Source organism: Scardinius erythrophthalmus (assembly GCF_964197995.2).
Source record: "Scardinius erythrophthalmus genome assembly, chromosome: 16".
Taxonomy (NCBI): domain Eukaryota; kingdom Metazoa; phylum Chordata; class Actinopteri; order Cypriniformes; family Leuciscidae; genus Scardinius; species Scardinius erythrophthalmus.
Genome location: NC_138236.1, coordinates 18930909 through 18957699, shown reverse-complemented (window position 1 = coordinate 18957699; position 26791 = coordinate 18930909). Strand labels below are relative to the sequence as shown.

At 38.8% G+C, this 26791-nt stretch overlaps 1 protein-coding gene across 1 annotated transcript in view; it reads right to left on the bottom strand.

The window, feature by feature from the left end:
- Window positions 1-26475, bottom strand: part of efna4 (ephrin A4) — a 61201-nt gene extending 34726 nt beyond the window's left edge. Inside the window, exon 1 of the mRNA XM_081388343.1 lies at window positions 25863-26475. Coding sequence (XP_081244469.1) covers window positions 25863-25981 — 119 coding nt within the window. The 5' untranslated portion in view covers window positions 25982-26475. The remainder of the gene's footprint in view (window positions 1-25862) is intronic.
- Between the last annotated feature and the right edge of the window lie 316 nt (window positions 26476-26791).

Below are 26791 nucleotides of genomic sequence, written 5' to 3'. Positions count from 1 at the left end.
CAGGAAACCTTAATGTTACAATGTGGCGATTTCATATGAATTTGTACAACGAGAATCATACAAAAACATACGATTGTTAGAGAAAAAACTAAGCATGAATGTCCAGCCCTAAACATACACATCACTGGGGCGTAAGCAGATCAAACAAAAACGTGCGAATGAGATCGTACGAATTCATGCATTAGCCACCAATTCACCAAAACGTAAATGGTTACAAATTTCCATGAGATTGCATTGGTCTAACCAGACAAATGACGAGATCAATTCAAACCAATTTCGAAAAGACAGTTTTCAAATCAAGGAGTAATGCACTGTAATTACTCAAATGTACAAGTTGTTATGATGAAGCTGCTGTAAAACCACAGTCTGCATGCGGAATTGAACCCTTAGATGTTTAAACCTTCTGGAGAAATAGGTTAGCAAGACTAAATCGTGTAATTACTGCATTTTGGAAATGCGAGTGCTGGAGCTGAACTCTGACAGTATCAGACAGCATTATACCGTAGTTATAATATTCAAACCGCTATAATTTGCAGACAACGATAATTATGAGTAGCTGAGGTTCCAATCTCAGCATGCGTCTCTTTTGCAGTGTGGCGAAGATGAAAGTGCAATAAAGAGGTGAAGGAAATGTGTTTACTGCTCCCTCTCCTCCTCCACACGTGCAGCGACTCGAGCGGCGAGCTGATCAATAGCTGTGACTGAGTATTGGTGATCAATCTCCATGACAGGCCCAATCGATCAGGAGTCAGTCAAACGTAACTCAGACAAGGCCTTCTGATCAATTTTGCGCTGTGTTCAACACCCCCGAGCTGCATAACACATCTCAATTAACGCACCCACATACTCACAAATACATGTACACAAGTAAATAAAAGCTTTAGTTGAATTGACAACTAAAGTTGAGAACAATGCCTTCACTTTACACACATTACTAAAAGCTGGCAAATGGACTCATACATTTACATTTTACTTTACAGAGGGTTACTGAGAGTGAAAAGGTGAGGGAGAGAGAGAGAGAGAGAGAGAGAGAGAGAGAGAGAGAGAGAGAGAGAGAGAGAGAGAGAGAGAGAGAGAGAGAGAGAGAGAGAGAGAGAGAGAGAGAGAGAGAGAGAGAGAGAGAGAGAGAGAGAGAGAGAGAAGAGACAGAGGACATAAAGCAATCAGCAGAGAGAGGTTAAAGTGTCTGGCTCTGTCAGGTAGTCTGAAAAATGAAAATGCCCTGTGTAAGAGAGAACAAGTGCGGGGATCTGTAAACTATGTGGTAATCATGGTCATATTCAGCAGGATGATAATGCGGCTGCATCTCTCGAACGGAGATCTGTCATGGACTTGGGCTTGACACACTTCAATGAATGCATTAATGCAATAATAATGAAGAAGAATTCACAGTTTACTGAAGAAGAATGCTAGATACTTCATAGATTTATTCACTGGGGTTGTCAATTTAATGTGTTAATTCTGTGTGATTAATTACAAGTTAATATGGGAAAGGCGGAATAAAAAGAATGCATCTTGTGCAAACAGGCCGAAATCTACCTCGGACAGACTGACAAACTAGTTAGTTACCATCACGATTAATCGCATCCAAAATAAAAGTTTGAGTTTACATAATATATATGCGTGTACTGTGTATAATTATGTTGTAGCCTATATATAAATACACACACATGCATCTATATATTTAAGAAAAATGTGTTATTTATATCTAAAATGTTTATATTTATAATGTAATATAAATTATGTATAAATATATACAGTATTATATACAGTATATATATGCATATATTTCTTTCTTCTGTGAACAAAGTAAGGCGATCTGAAAAATGTCTCAGTGTTTTTCATCCATGCAATGGAAGTCAATTCAACATTAAACAAATCAGCATTCTTTAAAGAAAATCACCTTTTGTGTTCCATATAAGTCATGCATGTTTGGAACAACATAAGGGTGAGTAAATTATGACAATTTTTATTTCTGGGTGAACCATCCCTTTAACAAAGAAAATATAAATTTTTCCTTTTTTTACACAAACCTGCTGTGCATGAACAACTACTAAAGAGGCATGAGATCTTAAATGATTAAATCATTAGGTGATTAAACACAGACACAGTAAATTATCCTACAAAATCCATATAATAGCTACAACATATATTGTGTCTGATTAAATCCTGCAGTGCTAGAGCCAAACTGGAGTCATTATACCATTACAGCAGGCGCTTCACGGTTTTAATAATAGAACATATTCATAGTAAAACTAAAAAAAAAAAAGTCTGTGTGGGAGTACACGCCGGAGCGCGAACATGAATGAAAATAGGGGCCGACCCTGCCAGCAGCACCTTTGATCCCTTTATAAAAGAGAATAATTAAAACATGAACAATTTCACAACCACGGCGGAGGAATACAGAGCAGTCTCGACAAGGCGCGCATACCAAATGAGCTACGCAATCTCGCTTCAGTCTTACTGTACGCCGCAACATAATTGCTAAATGGACCCGATAATTGATCAACAATGCTAGGCTATCCACAGAAGAACACAAAAACATGCTGGGAAAGAAGAGGGAGCTGCGAGGGGTCGGAGTAGGTGAGCTGATTGGCTCCTTGAGCTTCATGACTGGTGAAGGGAAAAGTTGGGGGTCCTGATGGACTCAGCAGTGAGGGAACTTTGTAAGAACTCTAAAGCCAGCCAGTGAAGAAAAGGGCATATTTCTATGGAGCTGCCCTGGGAGCAGTAGGGTTATCTGAGGAGCTTTGATAAGAGAATGGCAAAAATACATGAAGACAGGGACTTGGAAAGTTTTGAGAAGACAATATGTAGCGAAGATACAGGAACTGAGAGGGAGAGAGAGAGAGAAAGTTGTAGTGTTATTTGAATGTTGGAGGATTTGGTTGAGGGGTGAGGTGGGCTGGCACGCTCGGCCAAGCCGAACTCTTCCAAGGGAGACACCAGCATGGGAACGAGGGATGTGGAGCAATGGAAAGAGTAAAAAAAAAAAATGGTTAGAGACCTTGGCAACAGGCGAGGCATCCAACGGGAGTCGAGGGGGCTAGAGGGGTGAGATAGAGAATGAGTGAGAGAGAACAAAAGAAAAAGAGAGCGTACTCATTCCCTAAAGGGGATCCAACGCTCCAATGCACTTTCAGTCAATGGTTCTTCCCTCCATCACACAGAGTAACGGGAGGAAGAGCAAATGAGGTGATTTCAGTCAAAAACCGAAATATTTTATTTCGGAAAAGAATATCCCTTTTCTGATCATTTTAGATGGCGCTCTTTCATCACTCCATTTTTCTTCGGCTGCCATCCCCTTTTCCACTCAGGAATATATCATGTGACGTGCATATGACCTGTATCAAAGTCATCCTCATATACACCATTAACCCTCTACCTTGCATGTTCTATCTTTCGCCTTCTCTCCGCCAATCTCTCGCTCTCTTTCTCTCCCTCTCATCAGGTCACGTTAGTCTCTGGGGTTTGACAGCCACGCTGCAGATGCAGCCCTGTTAGAGCCTGTTTGAAACAGGACTTCAAAACCAAAAGTGAAGAACTCAGAAATCACAAACTGTGGAACGTTACAACAATGAAGGGTTTACGCAGCCACACCTTTCACCAGAGCAGGTTCTTATCACGCAGAATTTTTCTAAAGGTCACGGACATTAGCCAAATTGCCAAATGCAAATGAAATATGCAACTAGCGACATATTCATTCATAGTTCAAATAAATATGTTTTTAAGGAGGAGAAAATGCTTTGTTGATGATGCCAAAAACCATGCGCCCAATCGAACTCACATAAAAAAAAAATGGATGTGTCAATGTGGGAGCTGAGCTACTCAAAATATGGAGTTTCCAACACGGACAGAATGCGTGACATGCACTTACTCTTCAAAAGCTTGAACAAAACTAGGCAATAAATGAAATATGATGCAGATTACATGAATATGTGGTACATGGTTTTTGACAACCGCAATGAGTTTTGTGCAGTGAATTATTGGCTGCCGAAAGCATGAAACCATTGAAATTCAATTTTGTATAATGAACAATTTTGGTGTTGTGGTGGGTTGCCAAATGATGTCCAATAAAAATTCTGGTCCTGAAGCAAAACCAGTCGAGCACCACTGCACCACAAGATTCAAGACCAGCAGAGTCACAGATGCTCTCATGTACGGAACAATTTAAATGCTATGATTTATCAGGCACACACACGCACATACACGTGAAGTATTACAATTTAAAATAACTATATTCTATTTTAATATATTTTATTTTGTATATTTATTATATACATTTTGAAATGTAATTTAATTCTGCGATGGCAAAGCTGATATTTCAGCATCATTACTCCAGTTTTCAGTGTCACATGATCCTTCAGAAATCATTCTAATATGATGATTTGTTGATCAAGAAACATGTCTTATTATCAATGTTGAAAACAGTTGTGCTGTTTAATTTTTTTGAAAACTGATTCATTTTTCAGGACTATTTGATGAATATGCTAAAAAATAAAAAACAGCATTTATTTGAAATGTTTTTGTAACAAAAGCATTCACTGCCACTTTTGATCAATTTTACTGAATAAAAGTACAATTATATTTAAAGAAATTAATAGTAAACCCAACATTTTCAAAAGCAGTGTATATAGGTATATAGTGTATAATCTGTACATTATTTAAGTATTTGAAGATGCACGTCTGTCACATAGAACAAGAAAAAGAATCAACAAAGAAACAATCTGACTGGCAAGTTCATGAGGCACAATGACAAGTAACCACTAATTCCTAGAATAGTGAATAATAAATCTTTTTCTATAATGTGATTTAACAATGAAAATTGAGAATTGTAAAAGCTTGGTAAACAAACATGTAAAAAAAACAAAAAAAAACCAACTTAAACCAAATTATTCATGGTGCATTTGGTCTTTTTGGATTAGTAAACACTAAATACAAAGTAGTAGTTATGCAGAGAAAAGCAGGAACACTCTCTGCCAGGGACTGTCGGCCAGACGAAGGCAGCCGCGCACAGCTTCCATAACCATCACAAATCCAAAAACACATTCAAACCGCCTCACTATATAAAAAAAAACGGCTCTCTGCCACAAATATGTCCTTCCCCTTTGCCCCCTCCTGCGATAAACCCACCTAAGCTCCAGCATGTGGCGCATCCCCAAACCCCATGTTAGCCTCAGCGCTAGCCCAACAGGCGCTAAGCTCCTCACGCGGCTCCGATGTGTTCAACCGTTTCAGACCGTGTGTGTTTGTGTGTTTGTTCATTCAGCCATGTTGTGTCAAACCTGACTATTAAGGCTCTTCAGACAAACACCTACTTGGGCTCCCACTTTGGCCATCTGGTACCCCCTGTTTGCTCCTTAATCTCATTCTTTCTTTGACCATTTCCTGTGCGTTACTCTATATGACGCTCTTGAATCGGTCATTTTGGTCTCCTTTAGGTCTCGTTCCCTCCCTCTCTTTCCTAAAAGTGTTGGGAAGCAGGATCCAAACCCTTTGTTAATGGATGTTATTCCAAAGTGTAGCAGAGGAAACGCGCACACACGCAAAAACAAACAGGACTCCTGACCTTAAGCTTCCTTTTTGGTGCCAACATTTTGCGTGGCTCTTTCTATCTCTCCAAAGGCGCCAGGTGTGGGGCCACATGTGGTTAGGGGCTTAGTTTGTTTCCTGTGAGGTGCTGGCTTTCCGCACACACTAAACAACCTCACGCTAGGAATGTATTATTCACTGTAGTGCACAAAAGTTTGCGAGTGAGATAAGGCAGGTTCATTTGGAGCTACGGACCGTTTAAGTTTCAGTTGACAGAACAGCACCAACCCGTAGTTACCTTTGCGAGGACAGAACAAGGTTGTTCTGCAGGTGCAGCAATTCGAGATATTGATTTCAACATTTTTCAGGACAAGGCTTTTGTGGCATGGGAAGCTGTAACTACACCCCAGAAAATTAATTTCTTTCGTTATGCGGAGGAGAACTTGACTAAGATTAACGCTACTGACTGAGCTAAGCTGTATTTGTTCGTCTGTGGCATTTCATAAAAACTAACGCATGGGAATTTCTTTTGGTCAGTGAAATGATGCTGGAAATGCCATATTTCTGCTTCCTAATGAACGTGTTTGTAAATGCGAGCTTGGGTCTGTTAAAAGATCAGTGCTCATCTAAATAAATCATAATTATATACAAGAATTCAAATAAATATAGAATAAAAAGATAATATTTACTAAAAAACATAAGATATACAAGATATAACAAGATATAACAAATATGAATAAACAATTGCAGGTTGCTGGAAGTCAAATTTAGAATATATATAAAATAAAATAAAAGATTTTACAATGCATTTTTAGATCTGTCAAAGTTACTGTTTTAACTTAAGAATCACAATTATTTTGAGACCAAATCCAAATATTTTATTCTGTAGCAGCCCAAGTAAGCACAAACAATCTGCATATTTGCAAAAGTACATATTTACAATATTTTCCATATAATATTTGAATTGCTTTTGCATTTATTTTGTCATTGTGCTGACACAATAATTTCAGGAAAATCAAACAGGAATTGGTTCGTTTTTTTTTGTGTGTGTGTACATTTTGAATAATTTCTGAAATTATTTAAATTTAGAAATGTTTACAAGCTTGATTGAATCATAATTTCTGCATGAAAACGTTCTTACACAGGTTTCACGCTCAAATACACGCGTATGGTTGGCAAATGAGACCCTTTGTTCCTTAATTCAATTCATTAATTCATTCATTAGGCTTGTTCGTTCATCCATTCAAGCTAATACATTACGAGCAGATGCTTAAGAGTGACCTACATGCTCCTGTAATCACCATGCAGCGGTGTAACGTGTGTGAAAAGCCGTTTCTGTGCTCAGAGAAGCTCAGGCTCGCTTGGGGCACAGAGGTTGGCTGCTCTTCAGCAGAGCTGCTGGAGATAGGTTTGTGAAGGCGTCTAAAAAAGAATTCACCGTGTGTATGTGCATGAATGAGGGGGGTGTTTAGCATTTAGCTAGGCACTGGAAGACTTTGTGTGCCCCCTGTTTTCAAATGCGTTTATCACTGGGCAACGGTGCGGCCCGGGGCTCTTGAGGCCGGAGCTCAAACAGAGAGCCGGGTCTATTTTCTGCCTGTTAGCACAGCGCCCCTTTCACCAAGAGTCAGCAGGACCCACAGTACTACAAAGAACAGGAGGGGATGACTTTAGCATGGTGTGTGTGTGTGTGTGTGTGTGTGTGTGCGTGCACGGGTATGTGCGTGCATAAGTCAGGATCTGAAAGAGGAAGATTAGCAATGGCCTTCTCAGCCTCGGTGCGAACCTCGGTGCTGATGCTCTACTATTGAAGTGGACACTGGCTGGTTTTCTTGCTGAATACAGATAAAGTTAATACCTACATAAAATAATAGCTTTTCAGTGAATAACCTAAAGCATTTAAAGGCTCCTTTATAGGCTTTTTTTTATTTTTCAATTTAATACCATGAAAGAAACTTAGTACCTACTTTAGGCTGTTAAAGAAACCCCAAGAGCAAAAAAATAAAAAATACATTTTTTTTTTCCATTTTGTTCATTATAAACCAATAAAACACCACCGTAGCACAACAGAGCCATAATTAGAGAGTATCATTTGGGAAAGTGCACAAATTATATCGATAGTTCACCTAAAAATGACAATCCTGTCATCATTTACTCACCTTCATGTCACGTCAAACCTGCACGACTAACTTTCTTCTGTGGAACAATATCATATTTTGAACTGTTTTTGGTTACACAAGGAAAGTAAATGGGGTCCCAGTCCCGTGTAGCTAGATTTTTGCCAGATGACATGGGGTCTGGGCTCTTTAGCCGCTGCAATTGGCTAAGGTCCGCCCACTTAGTCAGGAAGAGGCTGTTTGACTGACATGTAAAGTGACCATTCACAACTTTATGTAGTGCCAAATTCTGTGCCACTTATGCCAGATGTATGCTTTGTCTGCATCCCAGAAACCATAGGGCCCTAAATGTACAGTATTTCTTATAATGGGCACATGAACATATGTGAATCTGTGCATATGGGTGTCAGGGGGTATGTAAGGCCAGACCAGAGGTGCAGCGGTCTGGGAGTCAGCCAATCTGGAACCGGGAGCTCCGCCAGGACCTCTGCACCCCACCCTTTCCTCCATCACCACTTCCAAACCTCACACTAATGATGGTTCTGACTGTTTTAAAAACCTTTTTGCCTTCGCTTTAAATACAACTTCCTCCTTTAGATACCGTTCAACCGGCAGTGCCTTTGCTACGTGGAGAGGGGGGTTCTTTAAAAGGTCTGGAAAGATGAGGAAAGGAATGAAGAAAGGAAAGCACACAATGGAAATTGCATTCAGAGACAGGTGTCTGCTGTAGTGGTCTGCGGTGCACGAGCCCCTCTCTGGTCTGCAGGCCCAGCTGTCGTGTCGCCGGTAAGTGGGTTAGGGCAAGCAGCCACCGGAGTTTACATGCTCCAGTGTTCAACCTCGCTCCGCGCTGAAAAGGGCGCCTGCTAAGCAAATAAGCAATAACGATAAATCTGAGCTGGCTTTGGGCATCCATCATTGCGAAAGTGGGTCACAGTTTTGATAGGCTAGGAACTCTTGCCTCTTTCTGCCTCTCTTTCCCACAGACGTCCCTCTCTCTTGCGCTCTCCCTCTTTTTTACCGCTGCATGTTGTCTCTTTCACTTGCTGGTCCATTTTCTCACTAGCAGTCCACCTGTGAAGCAACAACTTACTTTTCCAGCTCTTTATTCCTCTTCTTCATAACTGCTGGGTTTGGCAAGCACTAAAACATTCCCTAATCTGACATTGATGGAGGGAGTGGAGTCATATGTAGGGACCAGATTAACAAGGAACTTGATGGGTAACTTGCCAGTAACTAACAACTCAGCAATTATCCTATCGGGACCCTAGCAACCTCTCAAAACACATTAGCAACCACATTAGCAACCACCACTGGCAAATAGCTTAGCTTCATGGCTCTTGCACAATAAGCAGCACTCATATTTCCCTTAGAAACTGTACAAATTGAGTCCTGCAATCTTTCTCATTGTGTGCACACTTGTATACAAGAACAATGAGCTCTGTCTCTGGGTACTATTGTCTTTCCTGTTTCAGATGAATTTTGAAAGTCTCAGTGGTTGTTAGTGGGTGGATTTATGGTATATCGTACTTTGTCAAACTATTAATTACGTTTAACTTAAAAGACTGTAACTTGTGGATCAGTTGAAATTTAATAAACAGTCTCAGTCTCCCTGAACAGCAGTGCATCACATAAATGAACCGAAACTAGGCGCATAGTGGGAAATAGGCATATATTCCACTCCCATTATATACAAGTAATTAAATTAATATAAACATGCGATTAGTCGACTAATGGCTTAATGAATGACTACTAGTTGACTAGAATAGGCATTATCATCCTGAAGTGGAGGAGGGATCAGTCTCCATTGGTCCTCTCTCTCACTAATTCTCTTATTTGTGGAATTTGTAGCTTTTTAATAAAGTTCTGTCGTCCCTCTTTTCACCCTCCACTTCCCTCCCCCACTCACTAGACTCATTTCCTTGTCAACAATTTTCTGTCTTCCTTCCCCTCCCTCCCTCTCGCTCGTCTCCATTTCCCAATGCCAGTCTCTCCTCCTCTGGCTCTTCCTCTCTCACACACTGTTTATTTAAGCACTTTCACGGTCACTGCATTGTAATCTCATGGGACAAAACTGCCCTTTCTCTTTTACACTCCTTTTCTCTCTCTCTCCCCCTCACTCGCTGCTCCTTCCCTCTCATCCTATTCTCTCCTGGTAACCTTCTCTATCTCTCCCTCAGCCCCTACTCTCCATCTTTCTCTGTCAAAACGTTTCAAATTCAAATTCAGATTGGTTTTTCGTGAGCTGAAAGGGCATGAAAGAGTGCTGGTGCTTGGCAGCCTTGAGCTTTGTGGTGCGGTGGCCAGGCGGAGAGCCCGAGGAGAGCCAAGCACCTCTGAACATGATCAGGTCACAAAGGCCTCAGCCGCACAAAGAGCAGAACTCGCTCCATACAAAAAGCAGCATCCACAGCCTGCATTAGGCACACATGGTACAAAAGGCTCAAAAACGCCCCACACAAAACCCAATAACCCAAACCACACATTACTCTTCTGTAACACAGAGGAGAAACCAAAAACAATTAACAAAAAAGGCAAAGCGTTACCTTAAGATCTGATAAAAGGTTTAAAATAAGCAGAACAATAAACTGAATTTAAATGACAATAATAAAATAAATAATAAATTAAACAACGATAAACTAAAATAAATTAAATACAAATAAATTTAAAAAGTAATAAATAAAAAATATATATAAAAAGCATAATTCAAAAATATTAATAATAATACAATTATAAATAATAAAATCACAATAAAATGAAAATAATAAAACAAAAAATAAAAATATAAAAAGTGTAATGAAAAATAATGAATCAAATATTAAACATTAAAACTAAAATAAACAAAATTATAAATTAATTTCAAATAACCCACCTTATTTTTTATCATAAAAGCGAAGTTTTCAGTGTCATCGCTTCCAGTTATTTTAGATATTTACAAAAACAGTTTGTTAAGCTGCTATATATACACACACACACACTATATATATATATATATATATATATATATATATATATATATATATATATATATATATATCTTTACTTTAGAAAAACTCAAACTCATCCAGAATCAGTTGGCTGAAGTGAAGCACCAAGCCCACCATTAGCTGTCTGTAAACAGGAGGACGCACTTCAAGTACAAAACTCTTTTAAACAGCCCACACAATACTGAACAACAGCCGAGCCGTGGGGGAGGCAGGGCGAGGGTGGGTTCAAGGAGAACACATGTTGTGTAGCCATGGCTTCTCCCATGCCCCATGCAGAGAGCAAATTATCCACTTAATTTAGGATTACAGACAAGCAGCTACTGCTAGAACAATGAGAGAGTCTGATGCCGTCTTTTCAGATAACATTACAAAACTCATCCGAAGGGGCATCTTCAATACAGCTGCCACCTCATACTTACAAGCAGGGGCGTAAGAAGGATTCAAATCGTGTGACACATTGATGCATGGGAATTGATAGTTTTCTATTAATAGTGTGGTGGGATGAATATACTTGTAAATATAATGCTATGCCCCATCTTACAAGCATCATAACAATTTGCAAAAAGAATTTGCAGATTACATTAATTCATTCTTCCAAAACTGCCTGCTTATAGAAAATTTGAATAAACTCCAATCTCAGGATGGCTGGTAGTGGTAGTATATTCCAGTAAAGTCTCAGATACATGTCTATAAATTAAATTTCAGGGGAAAAAAAGCACATTTGACCCCACAGTCTGCACAATAATGATGGCAAAGCTGCCAACCATATGAGAAACGGTACGGGGGGCTCTGCAGGAAATCTGTTCAGTGTGTTCCAGACACTAACCGCCAGACCCGCCTTGATGAATTGGACCCAGTTATCATCAGCACTGGTTGTTTTGATTGTGCTCTGCTTCAACACACAGAGGACAAATCTGTTTAATAACCGGAGAATCGTGAGCTGCCGGTTTGAGGAACTGAAACGGTTATCAAAACACTTCTATCAGAAGAACACACCCAGAACAGTACGTGCACACATGGCGTCGCCACAGCGAACATTAGAGTAATGCGCAAGAAACCAGCATTCCATGCATGCCACTCTAGACATTTGTACAGGTATCTCCTAAACTCCTACTGCACTCAAAATCAGAGAAAGAATAGACACCCCACACACACCCCAATATATAAAGAACATATTACAAGTCATCCTCCCACATGTATAATCAAACAATAACAAACATTCCAACACACAAAGTTCACACCTACATACAGTGAAGAGATTCATATATACAGCAAGTACAAATTAATTTCTCAAATAAATTGGAATGTCATTACAATTTTTAAATTGATCAACACACACACACACCACGGAGTCATCTATTAGATGTGTTTAATCTGAAAGATGTATTTTTAAGATTGTTCGCTCATCTGCAATACATCTTTTGTACCGTAGTACGTCATTCCTATCAGATGTTATACAGACATTTAGAAAATGTTAAGATGTTTATGATTTAGAATGTATGTAAAACTGCTTTTTTAAAGATGTTTATCAAATGTTTGTACACAACAGATGTTTTCCAGATGAAGCGCTCTCTAAGGGTGTGTTCACACTTGTAGTTCAGTTCTCTAGGTTCGTTTGAGCCAAAAAATAAAATTAAAATAAATGTAGTCCTGGTCCGCTTAGGGTTCATATTGGCATTTTTTTTTTACACTGAACCTAAAGGCATATGGATATGTTCATAACCTGATTGGTCTGCTTTTATGGAGTATATTTCACGACTGAACTTACCGAACATCCAAAACAATGCTGTGTTCTGGGCTAAATGACCCCGTTGTTTGTGCGTATAGCCTACATGTGGTGGTATTTTGACCAGCTGAGAACTCGTGAAGAGCTTATAAAATGTGTGGAGGAGTCAAAACAGCGACAGGAATCCCTCCATCACACACACAAACGATCTGATGCGAGAAAATGCGGTTCTGATGCCTGTACCGAACTGTGATGGGCAACATCGCGACTATGACGAGAAAAAACAGGTATTCGTGAGCATTCTGTCCTTTTAGGGTCGCATCTTGTGACATCATGTACCATTTTTGGTTTGTTAACATGTCTTTGGTCCGTGTTGCGTTCATATTTAATTCGAACCGCACCAGAGTTCGCTTGGAAGCGGACCGAGACCCATCTTTTTAGTGGCCTAGTTTGGTGAGCACCAGGGTTCGGATGGCAGCGTTCACACTTATTCAAATGAACCGCACTAACAGAACAATCGCACCAGGGATCGTTTTAATCTAACCAAACATGCCAAGTGTGAACACCCCCTAAAAGACATCTTGGAGACGTATGTGTGCCATCTACAATATATGCATAAATATATACTAGATCTAAAAATTACAACAATAATTTACCTACAACGAACCAAACCCGCTCACATTTACACCTATTTACTGAAAAAGAAAGAAAATATTAGAAATGTACACACAAATCTTACAAACTCACAATATAGTAATTTTATGATAGGCCTACACACTATTCCCGAAATGTCCTCCCTTTAGGGTAAGCAGCATGACGAGTGTGTTTCTTTCCACGACTGCACAGTGACAGTGATAGTAATACCTGCTGACATCTCTTCCTCCCTGCCTTCCTCTCTCCCTCTCCTCCTCACCCCTTCTTCCCCAGAGGGGCTCCCCAACCGATGCAGGCACTGAAAACTGTTGATTCTCTCCCTGACATCCCTACATAATGTGCTTGCCTTCTTTCTGCTCATTCAGAATGGACATCAATGTTTTTTTCCTTCTCAGCAGAGAGTGAAAGACAGATCGAAATGATGCAGGGAAGGGTGGATTAGCAGGATGTTCAGTGTGTGGACTAGGGATGGGACGATTACCGGTTTCACTATAAACCACGATAAAATGTACTGACGGTTAGTATTATCGTTTAAAAGTGTTTGATTATCGCAATTTTAATAACTCACTGTAAATCCTGTCCAGCCAGCAACAGTGATCGTGCTCGGGAGATTTTTCAGCCTTTTAAGAGGACCAAATCTGAGGTGTGGTCATATTTTGGCTTTTAGAAAAGTCCTGAGTGAAACTTAATCGAGGATGGTCACCCTGTCTGCAGAACATGCACAAAAAAAAGTCGCTACAATGGGGGGAAACACTTCAATATGCCGAGTCGTCTTGTATGACCATCACCCACTGTTTATAGCGAATGCAAGGCAAGTTAACTTTGACCTCAATACCAAAACTACGTCCGGGAAATAATTGGGCACAAAATGTTGTTTTGAGTTGAAATATTTGATCTCACTCACATGAAATAAACGTGAAGCTTCCGCAAAGAAAAGTTCGCAGCAAGTGGCTTTGAGCCAAAGACGAATGAACAAGTTCAAACAAGACTATTTAGAGTGACATTTAAGGGATAATAATGTGTATCCATTGTGCACTAATTACAACGATTTTTTTTGTACAGTGTTCAAAACAATCGCCCAGACAAGATGATCACAACAATATTATCAAACTCTGTAAACAACAAATCAACTCTGATTTCATTTTCAATATATTCAAAAACGGAGACGCAAGACTGCAAGTTGAATTTGAATGAAACGAGAGAGCGCGTCCGTTGTGATACATGGATGTGCGCTGTGTTATAATGCGTTGCTATTGACGACGGTCATTATAATGAAGGAAATGCCACAGAATAGAATCTTGCTTAAAAAAAATTGCATAGAGCTGCATTTTATTTGTTGTTTGTTGATTTTCAAATATAAAACTGTTTTCAGAGTGAGCATCAGTTCTTTTTGAACACTTTCATATCGTTTTAACAAAACCGTGATAATATTGATAATCACGATAATTGTGGTCACTATAATCGTGATATGAAATTTTCATACCGTCCCATCCCTAGTGTGGACTATAAAAAGGAGGAGGAATGATGAATTGTAGAATAAAATGGGAGTCAACAATGTACCCATGTATGTTTCAAGCCAACATGAAATGTTGTCCCATCTTTCTTTTGTAATGTCTGACAGTATTCAACAAGATTGAAATTAGGGTGAGACTTTATCCATCGGGAATTGATTGGATCTAAGGCCTCAGTGAAATCAGCAAGGAAAGTAGTTTCAGAGGAAGAACATGATTATGAAGACAAGTTTGTTTTTTTGTTTGGAAGAACATGCACTGATGAATCATTCACAATAAGACCAAAAACATGCATTAATTAAGAAAACAGGGTCAATTTTGATTTCATGTTGACTTTAAAGGGGTGATGCAGGAATCAGATAAACAAATGGCTACTTTTCAAGTTGCAAGATAAAGCATGGAGGAAATCAAACACTATGATAAGAATGAAGAAGTGGTTTGACAGGAAGATAAGAGTCTGAACAACAAATCAACACGCATGCCCACTTTACACACACTGCTACCCTTTATTCAACCACAAATGTTAATGTGTTCACTGATACACAAATCGCTCTTCATAAACTATATGCACGCGAGGTCACAACACAAAGCCAAAAAAAAAAAACCCAAACATGATAGCTAGAGATCCACTAGGTTTGTTCACAAACAAAAGATTGAATCAATTGGGTTAGGACACACTGTCCTATTCTTCAATCATACCTACGTTTAACAGCCTACTCCGGTATATTGTGACAGAATAACAGCTAATAAAATAGTGATATGTTTTGCTTTCTGGTAATGAGTAACTAAGGCTAATTAAAAAGGCTTGGCTATTGGTTGGTATATGATTAACTTTTTCTATTGCTCACAGGCTATTTTATGGAAACTTCTCGTGAACAATCATTAGCCCTTTAGTTTTCACAAAGAAAACAACAAACAAACAATTTTTTTCTTATAAAATGGAAATTCACAGAAGAAAATGCACATAATACACATTATTCCTTTGTTTTATCAATTCATCTGTATTTAAAGCACAACCTGATATATAAATGTACATATTTTCACATTTATTGCCTTCTCTTTCAGAATATAGAGTATGAATATTACCAAAAAAAAAAAGAATATACAAAATACACTACAGTTCAAAAGTTCGGAGTCAGTAAGACTTAATATTTCAGAACGAAGTCTCTTAAAAAAAAACATAATAATGTGAACTATTGAAATGTTATTTATTCCTGTGATGGCAAAGCTGAATTTTCAGCAGCCATTACTTTGGTCTTCAGTGTCACATGATCCTTCAGAAATCATTCTAATATGCTGATTTGTTGCTCAAGTAACATTTCTTATTATTATCATCAAGTCTGAAAAGACTTGATATTTTTGTGGAAATTATAAATAGAAAGTTCAAAAGGACAGCATTTGTTTGTAACAATGTACAAGTCTTTACAATCACTTTTTATAATTTTAATGCATCCTTTCTGAATAAAAGTATAACTTAAAAAACTATTTTTACTCACCTCAAACTTTTGAACGATGATGTATAATTGAAATATGCTCATGTCGATACAAGTAAAACAACACAAAGAAAATGAACATGGGAAATGAGTAAATGATGGTCATGGAATGGTAGGAATTTCGCAGACAGACATCACAAGCCATCAGAGGTCTATAAGGTGTAGCTTAAACAGTATATCAGGCACTTCTCTCCCTGTCACTCAGATAATACATGTCCATTAGCAGCAAAAAGGGGACACCACACAAGTCTCAAAGAGACAGAGCATCCTTCACATCCTACACAGGAAAGAAGCTGTGTGTGTGTGTGTGTGTGTGTGCGTGTGTGCGTGCGTGTGTTACCCTAGAGAAAGTAGCTTTTCCTTTAAACAATTCTGCATGTGTAATATTGAAAGCCAAAACAATAAGATTTCCGGTCCACATTTGATGCCTCACAACAGGCAGTGCTAGAAACGCAATATCTCCCAGCCAGGCTAATACAATTGCACAAACACAGTAAAACCCACATATCCCGCAATAATTCAGTTTGCCTGCTGAAGTGTCGGCGCAGGTACTGAGTTGGAGGTATTTTCAAGAGGGCACCCTGAGGTTAAGTTCCGTGAAAAAAGAAGAAAACACTGTTCTCAGTTATGAATCCTCAACCATGGCCATATCCACCCCTGCATTCCTCATCAAACACTAATCGGAGTGAACAACTCCCCAACAATATGACTACAAAAACCTGTCCTAGTGAAAATATGCATGCATTGCAATCACCACATGATGTGTCTTTACGCTTCAATAGCATTAGGGAGGTGAATCATTTGAGCTGCTTACTGTGCATAATAAAATATACTTTATATATAGGCCTATAAAAGCAAGGAGACTGCTTTTGTCAGGGCTTTTGTCAAATGCAACCAATTTTTTTTTTAGCATTTAAAACCCTTTGTGACTCATATCATCTCCAGTGTGTTTCCTGTACGCAACAATGAACAGCGGGATTCGCAAACAAATGACTGTTATGAACTAGTTTCCAAACAAATTTGAATGAGTCTCACTCAATTAGTGAATCCCTCAGAGCCATCACCATGTTCACAACTGAAGCATGATTTTCTATATCTAAAAAAAAAAATATATAAATATATATATATATATATAGAGAGAAACTTACAAAAAACTTACTGTGCTGTTACATTTTAGCACAGTAAGGACATGTTAGAACCATCAAGTCAGAAATAGTTTTACAAAACAATAAGGATCACAAGAGTGACATCATCAAATTGGAAAAAGTACACTATACAACTACAAAAATTTTTTAAGTTAAATCATCATAGTCTAGTCTTTATATTACAGTGTCCCTTCATCACAACATTTAACAGTGACTATTGTTAGAAGATACAATAAGAAGCACTCAATGACCTGAAGAGTTTCTGAACCACCAACAAGTATTTCAAAAGCAATTCTATAATTTGGCAACTAAAAAGTAATTTAGCTCCTAAATGTTTCATTTATGGAGCAAGTGGCTGTTTTTTCATGGCACAAGAACACAATTTGCTTGCAAGTCGGCAAAATACTCTGTGTGGCTCCAAAAATCCTTTAACAAATATTAACCCTTCAGACACCAGGAATTTGAATTTACACATTAAACTTAAAACTTAATTTTATCTTCCAAAAGACACATTCAGGCCACTGGCTGGCATACAGACTGGCAACATATTCGGCCTCTAATAACGGAACGGAGCATGCATGCGCATACATGTGTGCACAAAACCAGGCATGTAAAGGATAGGGAACTGGTGAGTGATACTGATGTGGTCACGCTGAGAGAAGCGCTATTGGCCAATGTGGAGGTGTGAGATAATGGAGTGTATTTGCTGATAACATCTGTACGGTGGGTATTAGCCAAATATCCAGGCAAGGCAGAAAATATTGATACTCTCTATTCGCTGTGTGCAGCGGGACGGCTGGGAAGCCGGTCCTGCGTAATCACACAGAGAAATCTGAAACTCATATAATCACTAAATTACAATATTAAACAGATGACAGAATATGACTTTCTCCCAGGTAGACTGAAAGGTTATCCCTACCAGGTCTGGCCAAATTCCACCGCTCAAGACCCGTTTTATAAGATTATATCCGTTTCATTCTCAGTCCATCAACTTCTATCGGCTGGGACTTCTTCAAAGAAGCCGATTGGACCTCAGCGAATCGGGAACAAGCCATAGGACAGAGTCTGTGTGTAAAGTCCCTCTATGAAGCTCCAAAATCTCTTCATACCCACTGGGCCAGGTGGCCTTTACAGTACAGGCTGATAGGAGACCACTGAAGAAAAAGGAACATCTCCTGAAAGATGCACAGTTCCAAATTTAGCAATTTCAAAAGTAAGTTTTCAGTCACATATGTAAGCCAAGTAAAATATTGCGATACAAAGAGAGAAAAATGTGCCATGGAAAAAAAGTTACATGTGAATTAAAAAGCTGAGGCTATATCTAGCAGTGCGAGGGTATGTTTCTCGGAACATATTTCATAATTACACAGCAGGGAAAAATGCGATAAGCACATAGTTGAGGCTGTCGAGTACAAGGTTGAGGAATATTTCCTGTTTTCGCAACATTTTCTTTTGATTTATGCAACCTAACTATTTCTTAGGTCATCTACATTATCGGGAAATGCCTGTTCATGACAATGCGTTGCAGATTGCTGAAGGTTACGGGCAGACGCCGGGCAGGACAGACGAAAACAAACAGGCAGTAAATATAGTTCCACTCATATGGATAATTATATAATCCACTATGATGCATTAAGCTATACAGTCAAACCACATAATAACCAGCGAGCGAGCAAAAGCAGCAGGGAGTTCACTTTCTTACTTCCTTCTGAATGCGAGCCTGAGTGTGATTATTTCTGAGTAGGTTTGTTGATTACAGTTCACAGGTTCTCGTAGCTAATGATTTATAGAAGTAGTAGGGAGATTATCCGAAAACTGTGGAAGTCCTCGCCAAGCACGAGACGTGCTTAGGGGTCCAATCACGGCAGCCCTGATTGAGCAAAATTACAGTTGATCTTCAAGCTTTAATTTAAATTTGCATGCGCATGGGTGCGTCCGCCCCCGTGCTGCCTGAGAGGTCCGATCCCGCCTCTCGCTGTTGAAACAAGGAGAAAACGTACTATGTTGTATTTGGGATGTGTGTATGGGGGGTTGATGTGCGCTTGTACGCATGAATTAACACTCATGCAAACACACAATCCTTCATTATGCACAAACGCGTTTGAAATTATTCAAAGTTCCTTGGGTATTAATTGATGGTTTATTTCAAGATGAGCAATTGAAATAAATACAGGTTTTTGCAGTAAAACACATAGCCATGAGAGATAAAAGGGAGGTGTTGAGAACTTGACACTTGGTATTTCGAGAGTATTAGAAATGTGCTCGAACTTGTTGAGTAAGTGACTCACACACACAAAAGATGAATACACTAACATAACAGATATAAAAGGTAAGTTGAATTTGTACAATGCATCGGTTTAATATCACTGATGTATGAAGGTTCTGTCGTCATTTACTCTAAACTCTGCCTGACTTTCTTCTCTTGAGATATTCTGAAGAATGCACCGGTCACACTTTTCCATACAGTTGAATGGAAAAAGAAGCTTTCAGGTTTCAAAAATGCAGCAAAAGCGTCACAAAAGTGGGCCATACTAGGCTATATTCCCAATCTTCTGAAGATAAAATAATAAAACATAGACTTATTCACTGAAAATCTCATCAGTGCTGCAATTCATGAAGAAATCTTTCCTTGGAGTTGGATCTTTTCAACGAATTACAGTAGCTGATCCAGTTCACGAAACAGGTCTGAAAGATTCGTTCAGTCCGTGTGTTCTGTTCACTGACTGTATGATTGAGTCACAGTGATTAACAGCCCATTAGAGGGGAAGATCATCAAAGAATCAGTGCTATTTTTAGTAATATTTATATACTATTACAGCATTTATTAATATTTAGAAGTTAGTGTTAGCGTTTCAGTTAGTGGCCAAGGCAACATTTCTTATTTTTAAGGTTTATTCATTTTAATAATAATTTTATATATAACCTACATAACAACAAAACTGTGATTAATAAATAATAAAGTATCTCTCACAGACTTAGAATAGTGCATGAGTCATCTTAAATACTTTATGATGCATTTTTGATGTTTGAACACTTCAGTCATTCAATACAATTGTATGGAAAAGAGGGACCAGAACAGTCTTCAGAATATCCAACCCGATCTCACGGCAATTCGTACAAATTTCACGATATGGCTAATTCGTACGAATTCATACGAATGACCTACACCTGACCCCGCCCCTAAACCTACCCATCACGTGGGTTTAGACAAATCGTACGAGTGAGGTCATACGAATTTGCGCGAATTAGCCACCTTTTACTCGCTCGTACGAATTTGTACAAATTGGTCGTGTGATAGCGTTGGAATATCTCTTTTTGTTTTTTTCAGAAAAGAAAAAAATGAGTGGGTGGAAAATAAATAAATAATAAAAAATAAATCTGCATTGTTTATCCTTTTGATCTTTCATTCAAAAAATCCGTAAAAATCTAACCTTTCACTGAAGTAAAAGAATTGAAATGGGGTAAATCACATTATAAAATAAATGCTTTTCTCCAAAGCTTTTCGCCATAATTATTGGCTCCCTGTTATTAAATACTTTTTGCAACCTCCTTTTGCCAAGATAACAGATCTGAGTTTTATTCTACAATGCCTGATGAGTTTGGAGAATAACTGACAAGAGATCAGAGACCATTCCTCTTTACAGAATCTCTCCAGATCCTTCAGATTTACTAGTTTATGTTGGTGGTGCTTCTGTTCAGTTCACCCCACTCATTTTCTATAGGGTTCAGTTTAGGGGAATGGGACGGTCATGGCAGAAGCTTCATTTTGTGCTCAGTTACCCATGTTTGTGTTGATTTTGATGTTGGTTTTGGACCGTTGTCCTGATGGAAGATCCAACCACGGCCCATTATAAGATTTCTAGAAGAGGCAGACAGGTTTTGATTTTTTATCTGTTGGTATTTGCTAGAATCCATAATACCATGTATCTGAACAAGATATCCAGGACCTCCAGCAAAAAAAATAGGCCCACAACATATAAGATCCAGCAGTATATTTAAAGCTGCAGTCAGCAAGTCTGGCAGATTGGGTCGACTTAGCCAAAATGTTGAATGTTTACAACTCTCATGCCCCTCCCCCACTACCAGCGAGCACCCTCCCATTGAGGTGCTCGTCAGTGCATGTGTACCTGATTTTCTGTGAACGCGTCCGTCTCTTCAGCATCGATCAGCACCATGGACTCGGAGGTAGGCTGCCCTGGCTAATCTATCCATAGATAGCAATAACCGAGGAATTGGAAGCTTGTTAGTAGATTTTCTCTCCGCCATCACGCTCCGTGCAATCTTTAGGCGAACTTTAGGCGTGTCGTGTGCATGTGATATTGTAACGTGCACGTCACAGGGGGGATCTGTGGCGTGTGCACGACCTGTGATTGACAGTCAGATCTCACACCCCCCTGCGCTGATTGGACACGATGGTCCGGGAGTGGTGGATTTTTGCAAAACAAATAACACGCTCCAGGTGGAGTTAGAAGCTCGTTTTTTTTTTCTAAAACCACCTTATTTATGTTGTTCTGTCGGATTATAGTGTCGATTTCACTGAATATGATCAAAACATTTTTGCAGACGGCAGCTTTAACCGTAGGCATGGGGTACTTTTTATCCCTGTTTGCACCAAACACAAAATCTTTCTTTTTAGTAAACTCTGTGTACACAAACAATGTTCTCAATGCTCGAGTTCATGTGAAGAGCCCCTGGTGATACTTCAAACAAAGTTGCATGTTGTGTCGAGCCTTCTTAGTGTTTTAAAAATAGTGATTTTTGATGCTATCATAGAAGTGCCCAAAGCACTCCCATTCAAAAGGCAATTTGACCAAAATACGGTCAAACTTAAAAGTGTCATTCCATTCTAATTATGCTTTTAAACTAAAGTTTGCCTCGGGTAGATTAACAAAAAGACCCTAGGTTTCATTTTGGTGAGAGTTGCCCTTTAAGTCATTGCATCAGGTTTCAAACTTTTTGGTTAAGATCATAAGAAAACATGAGGAAATAAAAGGGCGAGCAGAGAGAGCGTGACAGATAAGAGCAAAGCACAAGTTATAAGCTTTATCCACCTGGCTGGCAGGCCATCTAAAACGTCAACTGATAAACGAAAGGCAACATGTTTCTTAGCAGTTCACAGCTCAGTTACAACTGAAAGGCAGAAGTGGAGATCAAGGAGGAGGAAAAATATAAAAAAATATATATTTATCACACATACACACCAAACCAACAGCTAGACAAACCCAAAAGTCTTTAGTTTCTCCCACTCTTTCTAGTATTGATGTGATGAAAAATTACATGACTACCTTGCAGCGCTCATGTGTCCAAAACCGAGCCTCATTAATCTGGTTATATTGCACTATTTGGTGTAAACAGCAAATCAATGTCTGTGCAATGTGTTCATTGTTTGAAGCGCTGGAGAACCTTGAAGCAAAGGAGTTGATGTTTAGTCTGCAGATGCCTTTACCTAAATCTGTGTTAATAAACCACATCACTGCGTAACAAGACTAAACACGACTACACACCAACCTTGACTGCAAGTGTACGTCAGTGAGCCCACAAGCTAAAAGAAAATGAATAAAAAATGTATAAAAAATGTAACAAAAAAAAAGTTAACTCTTTCTGATGAGAAATTAATGAGCTATGACAAAGAAACCAGATTCAAGTTTAACTATTTGCGTGTCACTACATGAGGCCTGTCGCTGAAAAACATGTCCATATGGACAGCTTCCCATGTCCGAGTTGTTCCGAGAGGGGTGGAGCACAGCTGTCCCTCCAGGCTGTCCTAAACTCACACAGCCAATCCAGACCGAGATAACACCTGGAGTGGCAGGTGAGCGTGCCATCAGTCTAACAAATGACACCAATTAAACTATTATAGAGCAAGACAGAGGACAGATATGTGGCACAACAGGAAGAGAGCTGATTAGCACACATCATTAACATTGATTTATTTAATTAGTGCTACGTTCAGCACTAATTGATCAAACCTAGAGAAATTGTTCACCAGACTGTAAGGAGCCGGAGGGCATTGGATTTTACAGCATATAGCTGAGATACAAAAGCTCTGACCCTTGATCCCAATTAATGAAATTGGAACACAGATACACAAGATAATTACAAACTGCTGCCGCTTCACACCAAGGCTGTTTGTTTATCTTTTGTTTTGATCCTCTTTGTTTGTTTTCCCCAGTCTCATTCTACTAACATCCATATAAAAGACATTCCCAGATTCAATCTAATTTTCAGAGTCCGAAATCGCCAGTTAATTTAGTATTATTTACTATTCTACTGTTTTTGAATTAGTCTTTATTTTTATATTTTCCATTTTAGTACGTTTTAGTAATTTTATAATGTGCTTTTGTATTTTTTTCTATTTAGTTTTAATATAATAAACTCATGTTATTTCAGTTAGTTGCCAAGACAATATTTCACATTTTCTTTTTAGTTATTAAACTTTATGTTTCTCATCTAATATTTGTATTTTATTTCAGCTTTATTTCAATTAAAAAAAAACTATTTTTATTAGTTTTAGTTAATAAAACCACTGGATATTGCACACTGTGAGAGTACTCTGCATTTGATGAAGAACTTCTTTGACCATTTTAAAACTAAAAGTATGTTTTATACAGTAAGTATGCATGAAGTAGCCTATGAATACAATATGGACATCCGTCTCTTCCATGGCCTCATTTAGGATAGAAATTGTCCAATGGATGAGCATTTGCATACCGATTTATAAATATTGTGAATTCAAAACTACTTATCATTTGACGTACATTTGACAACCATATAGTACGGAAGTAGGCATATTCAGATGTGGGGAACAGTTACCACACTTAAAGGTGCAGTAAGTGATTTCTGAAAAACGCTGTTGAAAGTGGATTAGACCGAGCACCACAACAAACTTGTAGCCAAACAGCAATAGGGGGCGTGTCCACTCATGATGGGAGAGGAGAGAGAGTGAGTGAGAGGGAGATTTGAAGAAAGACTGTTGAAAAAGAGATGGCTGAGAGACATAAAAGAGAAAAGGTCAGAGGAATATCAGTGGAAAAAGAAGGGTTATGATCAGGCAAGAGCTTTAAGACATTAATATTAGAAAAGCTTTCCAGCGCAATAAAGGGAGGGGTGTGTTTTTTGGGGTTGATTTAAGGGGCTATTTACATGACACCGTTTTCAACTAAAAACATAAAATATTGTATGCGTTTTGGCCGTTCATTTACACGACAAAATGCAAACCTTTAAAAAAACGGGTTTCAAAGTGTACGTTTTTGAAAAACGGTGTCTGTGTAAACAACAAAAGCGTTTTTAGTCATTTTTGCGGATCTGTTTGAATGGGGATTGTTTTTTGACAATGGTGTCATCTGTACGCGGGAAAACACATGAAAAACGTCTCCGTTTTAAAGGGGTGGTATAATGCCCTTTTCACAAGATGTAAAATAAGTCTCTGATGTCCCCAGAGTGTGTGTGTGAAGTTTTATTTTTTCAAAATACCCCACAGATATTTGTATATAGCTTGTTAAAATTGTCACTTATTGAGGGTAAGGAAAAATGCACCGTTTTTGTGCCTGTCCCTTTAAATGCAAATGAGCTGCTGCTCCCAGCACAGAGGGTGGAGCTCCAACTATTTGCTCTCACACAGACATGAGCTGAAACTTTCAAAAACTTTTATGTTCAAACCGGATTCAGACAAAGATGGAGAGACTCAAGAAGAAGTGACAACATGTAGAATGCAACAGGACATTTCTGAATGGTTAGTTGATGAATAGTTTATGTTTAGTTATCTTCTAGTCATTGATTAGCGTATTCTGTCATGATAATCTATAAATCACGTTCCCGGGGGCGGGGTTTATGTAAATTATTGGGTTGGTGACGTCACTAACCCTGGAGGAATGTCATGTAGTCCCTACCAGCCATTTGTTGTAGTCCTTAAAAAGCAATTTCTTTAAAAGCAAATAACTCCCTTTGCTTTGAACTTTGAGCGTCGTAACTTTGCAGATGTTGCACACTTTTGTTGCACACAGACATTACACACTAACTAAAGTTAGAAAAGTGAAATCAAAATCAACCACTCCTTTAAGCATATCGTTGTTGTGTAAAGGTACCCTTAAATATCAACAGTGTTCAACAATGATTCTCAGAAATCGCTTACTGTGCCTTTAATGCTGCAACATTTATTAACTGAGGCTTTGTAAATTGACTGAAAAGCACATACATTAAACATATATTATTAATAGTTATAATCAAAACTTCCATGGTCATGTGATTTAAAAATGGCAGCACCCATTTAGTGGCAACCTGCCCCATGTTTTCTTAATCTGCTCATCTCATGTGATTGTACATAATTTGCGTTAATTTATAAAAAAGCTGTTCATTTCTTTCTTTGTGCATAAAACTTTAATTAGAAAAAAAATACCCAGTGTACCTTTAAGGATTAATACATCAAAGTTTGGTTGGTGGAAACAGTGAGGCATGGGACGACACGTTACCACATTTAAACCCTTTAATAAGTGCAGGTGTGTTTTAGGCTGCAGACATGAAGCAACACAAATCTGTGAGCGTTTTTGGGCTTAGTCACCTCACATTTACTGGGCTGAGCTCCCGAAGAGCATCGCGCGCTGAATTACGCACAGGGAACGCAACCGCAATCCTGCGTAATGAGGTTCATTGGAAACAGTCAACGCGATGAGTATGAATTAAAGGTAATTGTGAACTTACCGTGTGTTTGTACTGTTCCAGTATACAACGTGTCTCTTTGCTGTCGTTGACAAAACGTGTATAACCAGCGCCAGAAGTCTCATCATAGCGCAAACTCCAGAGCACCTTGGCACGTTCATGACTGAAATCGTCCAAGCCCTTGTGGGCCGCTTATGAAACGAGTTTAAACTGAGGTGAGATTCAGTTCTGAGTAAAACCCAGCAGAAGAACTTTTACTGGGCTAGAAGAGAAACAGAATTCCCAAGTTGTTAGGAACTCTGAACGCTTTTACAAGAGAGACATGCTCTGTTTATTAAATGCAACAAGAAGTTGCACGGTTTAGTTTATAAAGTCACAAAACATATGTTGACAAGTTCATAAAGAAACATTCTTGCGATTCCTTGTGAGGTTTAGTATTTCCTTGTGAAGATTTGATAAGTAGTCATTCCACTTTACGCTGACATAAAAATAACTTCTTTTTCTTCAAGTGTAAATCCAGTGTTGGTTTATAAGGTCCAAGTTTGACAGCAACTCCAAACTTCTCATGAAAAGAGGAGACAATTGTTTGTAGACGCGGGACGCTCTCAATCACGGCCGTTGATAGTTGACAGTGATTAGGAGTGACTGGAGTGCGTTTCTGGGCAGGGCGGAGGACACGGGTGCGTGAGCGTTGAAACTTTGAGCCAATCAATGATCTAAGGGGCGGAGCCAACATTCCATAGCTTTTGAAGGTGTGCTGCACACACAGTGCCCTGACAGCTCCACTTTCGCTGCATATGGGTCAAAAGTCTTTCAAGTAAGTTTCTTCCTCGTGAACCATTTTTTTTTTTTTTTTTTTTTTTTTTTAATTAAACATCTTACAGGGGTAACATGGGGGAAGATGCAACCCTTAAAGTGGTGGTTGATTATGATTTCACTTTTTTAACTTTAGTTTGTGTGTAATATTACTG